The following is a 17,259-nucleotide window of genomic DNA, read 5'->3' as shown; positions in this document are numbered from 1 at the left end:
CCTTCCTGCGGCTGGGTCCTGTTCCGCTGCGTGCCCACCCTCCGGGCACGGACACGGGTGGTTTCCACCTCCGGCACTGGGAGCAGTGCTGGAGAGCTGGGCTCAGCACCAGCCTTCAGCGCCTGTGTCTGGAGAGGAGCTGCCGCGTCACAGTTGAGGTTAAACATTGAGGACCGGCCAAATTGAACTTGAAGATGGGTATTTCACAACTCTGACCTCTACAATAGTAAGGACCTATTTGAGGCTTAAGAAGGATTTATTTTTCATCCTAAAAGCACCACTTCCGACGCTGAGCACGAACACTTGTGGGTGAGACGCTCCCAGCACTGGGTCCCACCCTCGCCGCGCAGGACTCGGAGCAGAGCTTGGCCCTGAGGCCCTGGAGGGAGGCCTGGTTCTCACCTGGGAGAGAGTTGCATCTGCACAAGCTTTCCTGGCATCCTAGAGAGAACAGTAAGGAGGAAGTTAGTCCAGGTCCAGACTGCTCCCTCCCAGGCCCTCCGCCACAGGTCAGAGCTCAGTGCAGGGCCAGCAGGAGCAGAACGGGAAGGTGGAGGCGCCTCCTGCCTGTGCTGCAGCCCCCCCCCCCCCACACCCCCGTGCAGGGCCAGGTGGTCTGTCAGGCAAAGTGGGCCTCTAGTGCCCAGACCACACTCAACATGGGGTAAGGGAATACAATGCCTTCCAGGCCCCAGATCACCGCACACCTGTGACCCGTGATGCAGGCCACCCTGGGAGGACCAAGGGAGGGCTGGTGGCACTGGAGAACCCCGAACCGGAGCCACCCTGTCCTCCTGCCGAGGCCTGGCACCTCCACGGCCCCGCACCTCCACGGCCCCGCACACACTCCTACCTCTGCCTTTTAACAAACCGCCCAGGAGCTGTGGGGCCCGAGGACTGTGGAAAGCACTGCGCGTCCAGCCCAAGCCCTCGCTTCTGGGCGGTGCTAACGGGACTGTCGCCGGTGCGGAGGCTATGGGGACGCGCTGAGGGCCTGGCCCGGCTTCTGGCTGTGCTACCTGTGCTCCTAGGAAATGACCTTGAAGCAAGGAAGCCCTCCACAGGGACACACTAAAGCCCATAGAAATGCGTCCTTGTCCCTGAGTGGTCCAAGTTACTAGAAGATAAAATCTTGAAATCTCAAATGAGTGTATAAATTTTACAAATAAAAAAACCATACATTAAGAAGGAAAACAAGACGATAGCTTTAAAAGGGTCAAAACGTGAATGTAGGAATAATTTCCAAGAAATTATGACAACACGTCAGGGCGGTCTCTGCAGCTGCGGGCAGTCAGAGACCCTTGCGTCTTCGTGTCGCGCCCGACTGCCTGGTCTGGCGGAGACGTGCACGGGGGGGGGGGGGGGTGCTCTCAGTGCAAAGGCCTCGCTCTGTTTGCGATGAGACATGTCACTGAAGATGACAGTCACCGCTCTTGGCCCTTAAATCAGAGGAGTACGTCCAAGCTGTTGACCGGTCAGTCCTCATCTCCTTGGCCTCTGCCCAGCACCACGGGCCTGTCCCACAGCGAGGGCTGCTGCCTGCCCAGTGGGCACGCCGCTCCTAAGTCTGCCCCTCACACAGCATCCCCTGGGCCGTGTGGTGAGACGCGCATCCCTTTGAGACCGCACGCCTCCTCACAAGGACAGTCAGAAAAGGACGAGCGGTCCGCTGGGGTCTCTCACCTGAAGACAAGCCTAAGGAAGCACACAGCCCTCACCCTCAGCTGCCATTTCCTGCTCACTCTGCCCTGAGTTCTTTGAAAACCTGTATTTCTTGGGCCATCAGGGAGGAAAGGGTGCTTTTTCCATTTTAAAAGGAAGCCGTCCCTCCCACCCGCGGAGTAAGAGGTGCCCCCACCTTTGTCGTCCCTGTGCCGAGCCCAGAAACGTGCACAGCACCAGCTTGGGAGACGGAGCCACGGGGACAGCTGGGAGCCGGGAGCCCAGGAGCCGTGGCACGTGCACACGGAGGTGTGCCCATCAGGGGGAGACACACTGAGTGCTCAAGACGTGGTGCGAAAGAGGGTATAGAGTAATGGAATACGAAGTGCATGTTGAAGTTATATTTCAGGTATGTTGGTTTAGTTTCTTAAACATGAATGCCACCTGTTCCTTTTTATATGTGTAAATTCCATGTGTGGCCCGCACGAAAGCCCTGCCCTGAGGACGCCTGCGCCCCACAATGCCACGGGGACTGACCCACGGGAAGAGATGAGTGCTGACTTCCAGCCTTTGTTCTTCCAAAGACGCTGTCTTCCCCCCACGCTGTGCTGCGTCTGAACAGGTGAGAGCCCACTATTGGTGAGCCATTCCCAGGTGCGGGGAAAACAGACTCTGGTTTCTCCTGGTCCCACGAGTCCACCCGGAGCAGAGAGGTGCGTCCCTGCTCCTGGGAGCTGCAGCAGGGCTCCGGGCGGAAGGCCTGACCTGCACAGGACGCCCGTTTCCCCTGCGGCTGCAGATCTCAGGGAATCCCACTGCCTGCTCGCAAGGTCACGAGGAGACGCTAAAGTAACGCCGTGCCTTTTCCTGTCACCGCTAGGTTTTCTGGGCGTGACTGGCCATTTGGAAGGACATGGTGAGGCGCCCCTGTTCCGGTGGCCTCGGGAAACTGCTCCGACACCTGCTGAGAAGTGACGCTCTGGTGGTGGCTAGTCTGCAGGTGACCCCGAAACGTCTGAGATGCCCCTTCGTCAGTGGACAAGCATCTAGCCGCGGACGCTGAGGACAAGTTTCTTCTGTTAAGTCCACGTCCTTTCTCTCACTCTTCCAATCGCCAGTCTGAGAACAGGAGTCTGAGAACAGGAACACTGACTGGCAGTCAATGCTTCTTTAGAAAGAACTTCAGAAGCACTGCCTCAGACCTGGAGGGGAGCGGCCGAACCCGAGCCTCGCCCTGTTACCTCGCCGGGGCTGCCGAGCGACCTGCACACGGGCGACCCGTGTGCTCAGAAGCCTGGGCTGCACACGCTGCTCTGCCTCCAGGGAGGCATCTGCTCCAGCAGAAAGAGCGGCCACGCCAATGACCTTCCCAAGGGAACACCGCTTTTCAAAACTAAAACCAAGCCAGGCACACCTAACATGCCACATGCCTCTTATTGTTGTTAATACCCTTATTTTTAAAGAAGTTTCCTGCCCTCAACTTAACAGTCACAAGGGAGGGAGGCCAACATCACACTCTATACAGTGACCAAAAGAATATTGCAAAAAAAAAAAAAAAAAAAAGAATGGCACAAAGCTAATTCCAAGGTTAAGAAAAAAATGTGCAGAAAGATGTTTATAAATCCTGTGGAGACATTTTTACATATGAAATGATGATGCACTAGGAAACAAAACCCCAAAAGTAACGGACGAGGCCAAATAATGGGTGTCATTAGTGCATCCTGTGCTAATTAAGACTCAACCTCAGTCCTGAACCCTGGGGTCACCCTGTAACTCATCCCTCCGACACCAGGTAACATCTGGCCAGACATGCACTCGATGAGGTGATGAGTAAACTGAACACGCGTGCGACTACGTACTCTGATTTGGTTTTTCAGCTGCTCGGCCTCCTGCCGTAGCTGGTCGAGCTCGCTCATCTTCTCACCGTAGTGCTCTGCGATGCCACCTCACGGAATCAGATCTGAAATGGAAACACAAGCACAGAACGTTCATCCACAGCCGGCCAGGTGGCTCGGTTGGCTGGAGCTCACCTGGGACACCCAAAGGTTTCGGATCCATCCCCGGTCAGGGTGCATGCGTGAGGCAGCTGATCTTTGTGTTTCGCTCACACTGATGTTTCTCTCTCTCAAAATCAATGAAAACATTATCTTCAGGTGAGGATTAAAAAAATTTGATTTAAAGAAAAGTTAATAAACAATGACTAAGTAGCCCTAACTGGTTTGGCTCAGTGGAAAGAGTGTCGGCCTGTGGACTCAAGGGTCCCAGGTTCGATTCCGGTCAAGGGCATGTACCTTGGTTTCGGGCACATCCCCAGTGGGGAGTGTGCAAAAGGCAGCTGATCAATGTTTCTCTCTCATCGATGTTTCTAACTCTCTATCCCTCTCCCTTCCTCTCTGTAAAAAATCAATAAAATATACCGTATTTTCCGGCGTATAAGACGACGTTTTAACCCAGGAAAATCTCAAAAGTCGGGGGTCTTATACGCCGGAAAATACGGTATTTGGGTTTTAAGTAATCTGATATACATTGTCAGAGATTTTTCTAACCTAGTATATTTAAAAAAAAAAAATGACTTAAGTAATGAAGCAGGCAAGAAAAGGAAATTGAAATTTTGAGAGCAATTATAAATCAGAGACTAACATTCATCAGAACTTATAAAATGCCCCCAAGGGCTGGGTTAGTAAAATACAGTCTCTTTCTCTCACTGGCTTTGCACAATGACGATGTCTAACAAATCACTACTCAACAGATGGTGGTGGTGAACAAAGAAAAAACCTGTTCCCCACGCAGCCTTTTCCAGAAGGATCTGGGTCTCAGTAGAGTCCAAGAAGCTGAAACAGACATGAGGATGGCTCTCCCGTGAAACCAGGGCAGGACGCAGGGCACAGTGGCACATGACCACCCGTCGCTGGGAGCCGCATCAGTGATCTTGACCCCATGACTGCCCAGATGTCAGCACGCCCACACGGCCATTCTGAAGGACCTGTGTGGGTGTGGGGCCCAGCAGGCCTCTGGTTCGGGAACGTGCTCTCCCAACATGGGCCCTGGATCCCAGCAGACCAAGGACTAACCCCGCAGCCTTACAGCTCAGGCCAACCGGGCACGGCGCCCACAGCCCTGCGGCAAAGGCCTGGCAGGCGGGTCTCAAGCAGGCACAGCAAAGGGCAGGACCCATGGCAGCTCTCCGTGAAGGCAACACATGCCAACAGGGTCTTAGGAATATTTCTGATCAAAACAGCTGCTTCAAAGGCGACAGTGAAGAGGGTGTCGCAGGAGGCCTGGCCAACGCAGAGCACGTCTGTCCCCGAGGCCACGCTGCAGACACGTGTCCACTGACACTGGTGAGCTCCCTCTCCCCTTTGCACGGCTACACTCTAAGGACAGCCATTTGTGAATGTTGACGTATGAAACAGTAACAGTGCCAAGAGAATAGGAAACAGTTTTAAAACAAAAGGCCGTGATGTCCTCGCAGGGACGCCTGTGCTCCCGGCAGCCCGGGCGCCTCCCAGCACTCCCATGCGGGGACGGGCCAAGTCTGTGCAGACAGCTCTGCAGAGCGAGCTCTTTCAATCCCACCGCCCCCTCCCCCGACCTCCCTCCCCGTCCGCCATGCTCAGTCTGTAAAGAAGCCCTTCCTCAGTCCTTCCAAGGTCAACCTGGAGGGTAACTGCCATTGGCGCCGTGAGGCACACAGACCAAATGGTTAGCTTCAGTCAACAAACAACTTCGGACCCGAATTCAAACACTAAAACACGAAGGTAATTTTTAAACTGAGGACTAAAAACAAGCTCCTTAGGATCTAGGTAGAAGGAAGTACCTTCTTAGATGCTGAGGTCTTCAAGTAAAGACCCAACTTCTTTAAAAAAAAAAAAAAGTTTTTACTGATTTCAGAGAGGAAGGGAGAGGGAGAGAGCAATAGAAACATCAATGATGAGAGAGAATCATGGACCAGCGGCCTCCTGCACGCCCCACACTGGGGACCAAGCCTGCAACCTGGGCAGCTGCAGGAAATCAAACCATGACCTCCTGGTTCACAGGTCGACGTTCAACCACTGAGTCACGCCAGCCAGGCAAGACCTAACTCCTTTTTTTTTAAGGACCCAACTTCTAACAGGTGGGATAACTCCTGAGATCTTAAACTTAAATGTCTCCTTTAATTAGATGTTCTCTTGTACATGTCACAGAAGACGATGTACATGATAATCACCACTGCGCAATGTGAAGGTAGAGAAATGACAGCCCAAGGATCTTATACTGAGAAGCTCCGTTTAGCTCCGTCACCTCGGCAAACCTCAGGAGCAAAACTGCCGATACTGCCGACTTAACCCTTCAGCCACAGCACGGAGGACAAGCAGACTGCCTCTCACCGTGAGCAGCATCGGTCCGGCGACTGCCTCTGGACTACAGCCCGTTAGAATCAGCCCTCCCATCGGAGTCTCAGTGAAGATAGACATTAAACAATTTAAAATCACTCTCTCTTCTCCCTGTCACAGCTGTATTTCCTAAAATCAAATCTGGAAAATAAGTTTTCTGCAGATGGACTTTCACAAATGAAGCGCCCTGGCACGGTCACCCGGGGGCACTGCCCAGGCCACCTTGCTGGGCGCACTGACAGCCCCGGCCCTGAGCTAACGGACACTGAACCGGCCCCAGAGGGTGAGCGTGGAGAGGTGGACACCACGCCCATCACAGGGCCCCGGGCAGTCGCTGCTGCCCAGGCATCGCACCCCGCAGAGGCTTCCCCATTCCCACCACCACGCACCGCCATGAAAGAAACAAGCACAGAACAGCGTGTGAAGGGGGAGGCCTCTCTCTTCCCTCTGTCCATGAACAGGACACATCTATGCTAATGTCAGCAACCTCGTTCTACAGACACAAGGAAATGTTACTAGTGGTCATTTTTGAAGAAAGACACGGGAATGGGGCAGCCTTTATTTTCACGTTATCTCTTACGTATCTATTTCCTCTTCAAAAAAGTTACGCTTATTGGGGCCCAGGAACCAAGAAGACTCACATGGTCTCCTCCTAGTTTCAGTGAAAAGGGCCAGTTAAGCTCCCTTCACCAGGCGAGCTCCTGCAGGCCACGGAGAACAGCCCTGCAGACGGCAGGACCTGGGGCAATGCTAAATGACTGTAGCTAGTTTAAAAGAACAAAATAGGCGTCGTTTTAAAAACCGTAAAGGATGACTGCCACGTTCATTAGCGTTAGTGGCTGTAGCTTCGCTCGTTTCCAATATTGGCTGTGCAGCTTATACAAAACCACTGAGGTACGCTCACAAGTCTTACTTACATTTGCTGGTTTTGCTTTTCTCTTCACTTCCCTGAGTCCCCCAAAGCCTCTGGTCCCCGAGGCCTGGGTGTCTTCTCCCCTCTTGGGTCACAGTCCCTGTTAAGCCCCGGCCGAGCTGACTCAGCGCGATGCCCTCTAATCCACTAAGACAGACCGCGAGAGGCCCCCTCTGCCCCTCACCACCCACACCTGCCACTGGCCTTGATTTAGAACTTCTGTTTTGGAAGAAATTTAAGTGACTGAAGCAAGCAGGTTGAAGTCTGCCCCTCCGTTAGGTTATATGCAACATCTCTGTAAGTCAGTGTTAGCATGATTTTTTATTCAAATATTTCCCATGTGGAATAATGTGATGGGTGTGGCTCAGTGGTTACAGCATCAGCCCGCTCACCAAAAGGTCTCAGGTTCGATTCCTGGTCAAGAGCATGACCTGGGTTGCAGGTTCAATCCCCAACCCCAGTGGGGGCACGTCCAGGAGGCACCCAATCACTGAGTCTCTCTCACATCCATGTTTCTCTCGCATTCTCTCCTCCTCCCTCCTTTCCTTCCACTCTCTTAAAAAAAAAAATCAATGAAAATTCCTATATTTGAACATTCCAATACATTTTAAAAATCAATAATCAGGTGAGGATGAATGTAAAAATGCAACCCTGTACTCCGGGTGGCTCCCCACCCCTGGTGCCCTCACCAGGCTCCTCTCACCACGACCTGCAGGTCTCGGTAGGACATGTCAGTGGCACGCCCAGGAACCACAGGCATGTCACTCACTGCCAGGGACACTCCAGCTGCAAGTCTGTTAACGTCAAAAATCAGTGCCCAGCTCTGGGGCTTCCGCACACAGGGAAAGTGACCGTCACCACATCCCGTGTTTCACTCGGTGTTTCCTGGGAAACCGGAAAGGCGCACTCTGCACCACAGGCAGAGGGGAAATTAAATGAGACCACGGGCAAGAGTGAGTCAGCCGGCCGGGATCAGACGATGAAGCGCCCTCTCAACAGGGCAGCGCACACATGGGGTTAACAGGAGGACCCCGGCGCCCTGGCCTCGCTGCTGCGCCAAGTCCACAGCGGTCGCCTCTGAAACGCTGAGCAGAGCCAGGGTCACATGGGCAGGGGTTCGCGGACTTGCTCCACCACACCTCACCTCCAAGGCAAAGCTACATTTTGATACAGGCGTTTGCAGGAGGAATTTCAACCAACTTCATTAACTTTTCTGTTTTTCTTTCATTTCCAAATCCAAGTTAATCTCCAAAATGCAGAATGCAAATCCCAAAGGGCACCAGGCAGCCCAGCCCCTTCCGCTCCATGGTCCTAGCGATGCTGTGAGCGACGGGGCAGCGGACAGAGAGAGATGCCCGTCTGTCCGGCTGCGCCTGCCGGAGAGAGTGGGGTGGCGTGCAGTGTGGACCCTCCGTCCAACATGACGGAACCACAGCCTCTCCTGGCCTTCAAAGGTTAAGATGACACGTTTAATAAAATGATGGGTCTGAAATTCTCTTGAAAACTACCAAAAAGAGGAAACGGTTAAGGGCACATGCGAAACCAGACTGGCAGCCTGCCAGGTGGCTCAGTTGCTTAGAGCGTCTCCCGATGCGCCAAGGTTGTGGGCTCGATCCCTGGTCCAGGCACATATACGATCACCCAATGAACGCCTAAGCAAGTGGAACAACGAATCAATGTCTCTCCTCTCTCAAATCAATAAAAATAAATAGATTAAGAGGAAACAAAGACTGGTGCTGAGGGTAATGGCTTTGTTTGGTGAGGGAGCGCCTGGCACGACTGGTTAACTTTTGTGTATGTTTCAACTTCCCATCACAACCGTCCTAGAGTGTTATGAGACTTCAGCGCTTGACTCCGATGCAGCTTGCAGGCTTTTAGAGAGCAGCATGTGGCCGGGATCTGAGGACCCGGAGGAGGTGCTGCCGGCGCTTGGTGTCCCCGCGGGACCAAGTCCTCACTGTGGGATGTGCTGTCAGAAGCTCCAAGACTGAGAGGAAGGAGACTGAACAAACACTGGCCAACTTCTGTAAATGCTGGAGCTGGGTGGTTACCTAATATTGTTTTTACCTATATTTGAACATTCCAATACATTTTAAAAATCAATTAATTCTTGTCATTGCTCGGCTACATTATAAGCAAATATTCAATTTGCTATAAATCTACTGGTTTTAAAAGTGTGGGGCACAGGTACCCCCAAGCAGGCTGTGTCGTGTGTGACACTGTTCTGTGATGTCATCACCCAGTCGCTGTAGCCAGCTTTTGGAGGATGCCATCCCAGTAATTCCCAAGTTTGTCTGAACAAACGAATGGCTGACCTTGGAGGCTTAATGTCCATGTGTCAAAAGCGATAAAAACTGGTGTTAAGTGTTGATGACACCGGACCACTAAGTCGGCTTCAGATCAGAAGCACGCGATCAGAACAGTCGCTCTTCCTGGTAACTGGGCAGTGATGAGGACTAAGGGGGAACCCAGGCTCACCGTAAGTCTCACGGGCCCTGACTGAACGCACCAGCAAGCCTGCCCGTGTGGCGTGCACACTGCCAACTGCGCTTACTAGCACCTGTGTGTACATGGTCCGCCCTCGATATCCGAGGTTCTCACGAGATTTTCCTGTTTCTCAACTTCCTGATTGCAAATTGTAAAGAGAACTCAGCGCTGCCTGTGTGGTCTGCTGTGAGAGAACGCACCACGGACACTTCCCTCCACCTCTCACACCAACTGTCAGCCAGGCACAGCGCCTCCCCGAACGTGCTGAGGCCGTGGGAAGGAGACCCCAACCGCCCCGTCAGCTCTCCATCTGGACATAAAGTGGACACCTCTCAGCCCACAACGGTCTGACCTCTGTGGGGCCCAGCTGACCTTCCGCAGGAGGGAGGAGCCTCACTTACTTCAGTTTACTACCTTTTAAACAAAGCTTCTTGTACTTTTTAAATCAGAACGAGAGAAGTTGGAGAAATGGCCCCTTTATCTAGAACGTGAGCTTCCATCTCTGGAACCCGCCCCCCGCCAGCTGAGCACTGGACAAAGCCTTTGAAGAAAACACCCTCCTCAGGATCAACTTGCCTGAAAACCAACTTTGGGCTCAAAAAGAGAGATGGGCAAAACCAGGTTATTTAAAAAAAACAACAAAAAAAAACTAAAGAAATTTAATGTTGCACTTTAAAAACTTAGTGAATTAATTACATCAAACTTACCTTAATTCAGAAGTGCTTCTGGCCTGGTCTCTGGTTCATGTACAGCCGTCTGCAAAAGACAGAGAAGGCTGTGTTGGATGAGCACTGCCCTTGGGGGTGGGGAGCGAGCTTCCCACGTAAGGCGCATGGAAACCGCCCTCCCTGCCCGCACTGCTCACCCAGATCCCTTTCCTCAGTCCTTTCTACTAAGCTAACATTTAGTTCTTCAGCGCAGGGGAGGGGGAGAAATCCCATCTCTGTTTCTCTGTCTTTGTTGTTCTTAATCCTCACCCAAGCATATTTTTCCGTTGATTTTTAGAGTGGAAGAGATGGGGAAAGACAGCGAGAGAAACACTGATGTCACATCGACTGGTTGCCTCCCAACCAAGGTACGTGCCGCCCTCGACTAGAACTGAACCCAGGACCCTTCAGTCCAAGGGCCAATGCTCTACCCACTGAGCCAAACCAGCTTGAGTGCCAATTTCTCTGTTTTAAACCCTTAGAAATGTCTCAGGGAAAATACCCTGAGTAAACAAAAAACTGCTGGAGGGAAAGGGTGTTTCGAGTCTCAGTAACAACAGAAAAACCCACTGCTGTTCCAGAAGCTTCTCAGAGAAACCTCACCCGTACCTCCCCTGCCTCCGATCCGTCTGATCTCAAAGAAGCCACAGGCCAAGTGCTGCCTCAGTGCGGCAAGGCCGCCTGGGAGCCGGGGAACATCCCGGGCCCCTGCTGCGTGGAGCCCCGACCTGGCCGGGGTCGAGGACGAGGTCTGGGGGACCAGCAGGCACAAGGCAGCCAGGACGAAAGTATGTTAATTCTAGATTTCTGCTGAAATAGCTGCTTGTTCTTTCCCATAAACTTGAGTTTCAAAACTTTAAATATGTTTCTGTGATCTCTCCAAGTTTAAACTGTGTGGAACGACCACTGTGGATGTTCACAGGTGACCCCCACCTGTGGGTTAATCCGCGGTCGACACCTGGTGGTCCGCGAGGTCTGAAAAGCTGAGGCCACGGGATTAACTCACTGCTCTGTGAGCCCACAGCCCGCGTGCACACTGCTGGTTTGGAGTCAGGAGCATCAGGACACTGAAATAGCCCCCATTTGAACTGTGAATTCTAAGGCATTTATTTATTTAGCAAAATAATTTTATTTTGGAATTAAGCTGCTTGTATTATACTTATTTACTTCTGGCAGAGAAAGTGGGTGTGGAAATAAAATAGGTTGGTGGTTCCTCAAGACTTCAACGCAGACTTTCCATGGCCCAGCCATCCCGCTCCTGGCCATCCACCCAATAGGACTGAACACAGGCACTAGATGCGGGGACACCTGTGCTCACAGCAGCCCCAACGTCCACAGTGCAGAACAGGTAAACACGCGGCACCCCCACGAGGGAAGGTTCCACAGCCACGAGGAAGAGCTGAGCACAGACCGCGTGGACGGTCCTTGAAAACACGACGCTCCGTGGAGAAGCCGGCACAGGCATGACTGCATCTGCGTGAACTAGCCCGACAGGCGCTCCACCGACGCGCAGTGGCTGCCAGAGACGCTGCGCGCAGGTGAGATCAAGAGCAGCTCGATGGGTACAGAGCCCTTTGGGTGACGGACATGTTCTGGAACCAGGCAGAGGTGGTGGCTGCACAGCCCTGTGGCTGTCACTGAACTCACTTTAGAATGGTTAGTGCTATGTTGCATGAATTTTGTGTCAAAAGAGGGGAGGAACAGGGAAAAGGGCCATTAAAGGTAGTTAACAAACAAACAAAAAACACCACGGTGTGGAAGCCGAAGTTGGAGGCCACAGAAATTAACGAGGCTCAGTTCCTGAACCCTCTCCCTCTGAGGGAGCTCTGCCAAAAATGGCTCCAGGCGCCAATGGATGTCCCTGGAGGCCCAGGTGAGAGCTGCTCACTCTAGGGGATTGTTGCAATGATCCTAACCTCCAAACACAAACCCCTCAGGTGTGCCCACATGGAGAGGCGCAGGAATAAGAAAATGCATCCTAGTTTGCTAATTCAAAGGCTGGAGTGCCTTGTGGCTCCAGATAGGAAACAGTGCGTGGCCTGGTCTTTGGAAGAAGGACCAGGGAGCCAACCCCCAGCCCGGAGCAGGTCCTGTCCTCCAGCTTTGGGGCTGGTCAGGTGGGAGTAGGCTGCTTCAAACCCCCTCAGCCTCTCAGCCAGGACTTACAGGAACCTGGCTCAATCCCGATCTGAAATAGGGGTGTGAAGACATTTTGGGGAAAACTGAATGGCTATAACTGTGAACTTGGACCAGGCACGGCTGGGTCAGTGTTAAAGTTCTGGGTAGAGGCACGCCTCAGGCGATGGGAAAGAACGGCCTTGTTCTGGGGACACTGGCTGGAGCTGTGAAGAATCAGGAGAGACATCTGCATCGATGAAATGCTTCACCGGACAGCACAGAGAGAAGCGGGCAGCGTGACAGACCACCAACTCCTGGGGACGGCACTGAAAGCTCTCTGACCTGCTGCTTCAACTTTCTACAGCTTCACATTATTCAAAAGTAAGAGCTGGGGGAAGGGAACAGCCATGTCAATAAAGGGCAAATATTAACTTTTTAAAACGTGCCTTTGAAGTTACCAAGCAAAGAAGGGTGAGCTACAGTTACGGGCAGAGGACAAGCCCGCAGTGCCGATGAGGCCTTGCCTTTCCCACTGCTTGTCCAGAGTGGAAGGGTTCCTCGGCGGCGGGGACAGCTGGCAGGAGATGCTCAAGATCCAGTGACACCCTCAATGCAGTCTCACTCCTAAGGGTCCTCTCACAAACGAACGAACACTATTTCGTCTCATTGCCACGTTTGCTTCACTTCCGTCGCTGTACGTGCTCCCGGGTCCTTCTCGGGCTGCCGCTGTGGGCGTGCCCTTCCCAGAGGGCTTCCTCTCCTGGTCGCTCTCTCCCAGGGGTCCCTGCTCATGGCTCTCGGCCCGGCCTGCCTGCGGGAATGCAGGGTGCTCTCTTCCAGTTTCTAAAGGCAGAAGCTCAGGTTGGTGAGACCTTTTGTTTTCTGTAGTGAGCGCTTCATTCTATAAATTTCCCTCTCAGTACTGCTAGGCCCAACAAATGTTATATTTTGTTTGTTTTCACTTTCATTCAATTGAAAATATTTTCAAATTTCCCTTCTGCAGTCATCTTTGACTTGTTTAATTTCCAAATACGTGGGGATTTCCTATGATTGAGAGCGAAGGCCCATGGCAGCCCCGGGCGCTGTACAGCATTGAGCAGCTCGTGCCTGGCCACCCCCAGGCTGCTCCGTCCAGCTCTGCGCCTCCTGACAGCTGAGCACTTTCTGTGCCTCTCATCACTTCCTGTGGATACCAGCAAGGAGCTACCGAACCGGGAGCAGCATCTGCGCCCAGGCACGCGCCCTCTCCATGGGCAGTCGCTGGCATGGAAGGTTCAGTCCATCTGGCCTTTAGCTGAATGGTGCCTGGGTGTTTCATCCTCAGCGCACTCCAGGCTCCAAACGCTCCAAAAGGAAGCTGCCTTAACCTTCACGATGCAGAACACTTTTCTCACACGGCTGGCCCAAGAAGAATGGACTCCTCACACCTGTCGCAAGCTGGAAGCCAGGCCAGAAAGGAAACCATCGCTCTTCCGCTCAAAATTCATTCACATGAAGATGGAAACCACTCCACTTTATTTGGGCAGAAGGTGAGGCTCTGTCCAAGGGGCGCGGACAGAGGTGAAGGATCCCACAGAAGTGGGTGTCTGGGCCATGCTGTGCACGCAGGTCTGTGCCCTCTCCAGGCCGAGGACCGAGGCCCCGTAGCTTCAGAAAGTTCCTGGGAAGCCCGTCTCCCAGTGTGCTCCCACCGACCGTCTTCGGGGGGGCTCTGGGGGTCACAGGGGACCCACTGATAGGACACTCGGGAAGAGGATTACATCTTCCCGAGACACCGAGAGCTGGTGTCTGCTCCTCTCCCAGCAGGACAAGCCCAGCTCCACGAGCAGGTGCACCGGCCCATGAGGGACACAGGGCACCACCAAGCAGTGCTGGCTAACCTCACTGCTGAGGGGTAATTTCTAAACGTGCTCCGTTGTTTGTATAATATCCTGTACGTTTCTGTGTTTGTTAAAAAAAATTTTAAGGCACTTCACTGTGGTTTACATATAGGACACCGTGAATCTTTTCCGTAACCTTTTAGGGAAAGGTTACGTTAGGAATTTTTTCAATTTTGCAGAAAACTACCACTAGGCAATATGCCCTGAAAAGACCCCCCTAACTTTCTCCCCACATAGGTTTGCCCAAGTGGAGAGCCCCAATTCTGCAACAAAAAGTACCTTCGCCATCAAGCACCCGAGTAACGACTGAGAGGAAATACCGCCAGGGAACCCTTCCCATGGGAGAGCGCAGAGAACAGCAAGGCGCTCAGAGCACTCAACCCACAGAAACGCGGCCACGCAGCTCAGACTGGGACCATGCACCGAGGGCCGCAGGACCCACAGAGAGAGGCCGGCGGGGTGCTGTAGGTCGCCGGGACAAAGTCAGACCCAAAGTTCCCACACAGAAGAAACTGGAGATACAAAAGGGTCAAGAATGGCAGGAGACTTCCCAACAGAGCATCACGTGGAACTAATTCCAAAAAGGAATTCTATCCTCAAAGCTATCGAGTCTAATGCCAGCATGAAGACACAGAAGTCTGGAAGCTGCTAGAGCAGCGGTCGCCAACCGGTGGTCCACGGGCCACTGGCGGTCCGTGAGGTTGATAGGTTGGCGACCGCTGTGCTAGAGGCTATCTCCCCCGAAAGGGGAACAATGAGGAGGACACCACACCCGGGACTCGGGAGACACGGTTTCTCTCGGACCCTTTCCGGTCCTTCCTGGGCTGCTCGCTCCAGCTCCAAGGTGGTGCCGGTGCTCTCGTGCAGCACCGATGTCCCGGCAGAAGTCACACCCGGAAGGTCTGGTCTCAGCCCTAAGCCAGGGACGTGCTCTAGGCCAGCGATTTTCAACTGACATGTCACAATAATTTAAAAAACAAGGAATACTTGTTAAGTCAGGGCCACTGGCCTCTTTCCCTTTAGGTTGTCTAATAAAAAAAAAAAATGACAACAGCTAACACAACAGCAGCCCTGGGCGGTTGACTCAGTGGTTAGAGTGTCGCCCGGGGACTGAAGGGTTGCAGGTTCAATTCCCGGTCAAGGGCACGTACCTTGGTTATGAGTTCAATTCCCAGCCCTCCCCTCCCGACGCCCACCTGGAGGATGGCAATACCTCAGCCCACTGGGCCATGTCAGCCACACCTCCTCCCCTCCCCTCCTCACTCAGCTCCCACTGGTTTGGGGACCCTCTTCCCTTGTTCTCCCATCTCTGTTAGTCCCGTTCCCTGACTGCACTCCAATCCCTAGTCCTAACATGGCAGTGCTCCAAGGGCACCATTCCCATGGCATTTACAGGCCCTTCCTCCCCAAACCCACTAACGGCTGCATACACCCTCCTCCAGAGCAGACTCAAGAAGCCCCTTCTCAGCACACGCCCTCAATCCTATCCCCACCCTTCATCCTGCACCCCTCAGCCCCCACTTCCTTCCAGGTCTCCCCCACCCCCCGCCTAGCCTACCACTTACCTTCTTCCCCAGCCATCTCTCCCCCTCTCGCCCCAGCTTATACATCACTACCTGACTTATCTTTCTGAACGACAGCTCTGACATCTGACGCCCCCGCGCAAGTCTGGAAATACCCTTGCAGCACAGCCCCAACCTGGCCTCATTTAAAGCCCCTCTAGCTTTCCCACCTCATTCCCAGGACTGATCCATTAAGTCGGGGAGGGAGGGACACACACACACACACTAACACATTCACAAACACACTCACACACACATACCTCACACAAACACACACACTCATTCTCTCTCTCCCTCCCTCCCCCCCCCCCCGCCTCTGCCCCCCTCCCCCCCCCCCTCTCTCTCTCCAGGTAACTTGGGTGCTCTCTGCCAGATCTGGTCCAAGATCCTGACCACTGGTCTCAGAGAAATCCTAGAAACACGAATGTATTTTTGCCTTGAAGAACTGAAGACAATTTTAAAAAGGAAATATCTCCCACAGTCAAGAAAAAGGACATACTTCCCAAACTTATAAACCGAAGGCATGAGTTTCACATTTCCCATAAAAACTCAAACAGAAGGCACTCGGCACTGAGTGTTTCTACAACGCCTATTTCACACGCGCTGTGATTTGCACCGGGAACCGGGAAGCAGCAAGTGTAAAAGCCGGTGCCGAGTCTACCAGAACTGCAGGCTCTTCACGGCAAAGGTCAGCTGAGGTCTGCGGACGCGTCGCTGCTGGGAAAGCCCGTAGGGCCCGTTCTGGTGCCAGGCACCAGCGTAAGCAGACGGAACCCAGCAGGAGTAGTTACTTCCAGCGGGAGGACAGGCAGAGCCACCCAGAGCACAGCACGGCAACAGGACAAGTTTTAAATTGTTGACAAAACACTTAACAATAACATGGCCTTGGCGCCTGGGTTCGTATTTGTGAGCCTTCATCCCTTCCCTCCACAAGTACACACGGCCTCTAGGACGTGCCAGGCTCCGGCATGGGGACTCCGCAGTCAACAAGATGTGATTCCTGCCGTCAGAGAACTTAACTAACTCTCCAGTGGAGGAAGGCAAAAGCACTTAATTCTGACACACCAGGTGCCATCAGTGTTAAAGGAAAACAGAACTGGGTGAGGTTAGGCAGGGGGTGCGGGTCTTTTATAAAAGGGGTCAGAGATGCCGAAACCGGTTTGGCTCAGTGGATAGAGCGTCGGTCTGCGGACTGGAAGGTCCCAGGTTCGATTCCGGTCAAGGGCATATACATTGGTTGCGGGCATATCCCCCGTTGGGGGGTGTGCAGGAGGCAGCTGGTCAATGTCTCTCTCTCATCCATGTTTCTAGCTCTCTATACCTCTCCCTTCCTCTCTGTGAAAAATCAATAAAATATATTTATAAATAAATAAATAAATAAATAAATAAATAAATAAATAAAAGGGGCCAGAGGCGGCGTGGTGACACCTCAGCAGAGTCCTGAGGAGAGGGACAAGCAGGTGCAAAGTCCGTGAGACACGACACTGAAGTGCTTACCTACTTACCCTGAACACTGATAAATCCTGCCACTCCTTACCCCTGGACGTGACAGGAAGT

At 53.0% G+C, this 17,259-nt stretch overlaps 1 protein-coding gene across 2 annotated transcripts in view; it reads right to left on the bottom strand.

Moving 5' to 3' along the window:
* GNB1 (G protein subunit beta 1) overlaps positions 1 to 17,259 on the bottom strand; it is a 61,538-nt gene that overhangs the window by 16,411 nt on the left and 27,868 nt on the right. For both annotated transcript variants that reach the window (XM_079776096.1, XM_079776095.1), the window contains exons 2-4: positions 10,143 to 10,191; positions 3,522 to 3,622; positions 403 to 441 (exon numbers count right to left, since the gene is read on the bottom strand). In XM_079776096.1, coding sequence (XP_079632222.1) covers positions 403 to 441; positions 3,522 to 3,578 — 96 coding nt within the window. In that variant the 5' untranslated portion in view covers positions 3,579 to 3,622; positions 10,143 to 10,191. The remainder of the gene's footprint in view (positions 1 to 402; positions 442 to 3,521; positions 3,623 to 10,142; positions 10,192 to 17,259) is intronic.

This window comes from Cnephaeus nilssonii (genome assembly GCF_951640355.1).
Source record: "Cnephaeus nilssonii genome assembly, chromosome: 7".
NCBI lineage: Eukaryota > Metazoa > Chordata > Mammalia > Chiroptera > Vespertilionidae > Cnephaeus > Cnephaeus nilssonii.
Note: the sequence above shows the minus strand (reverse complement) of the source record. Positions and strands in the feature narration are given on the sequence as shown.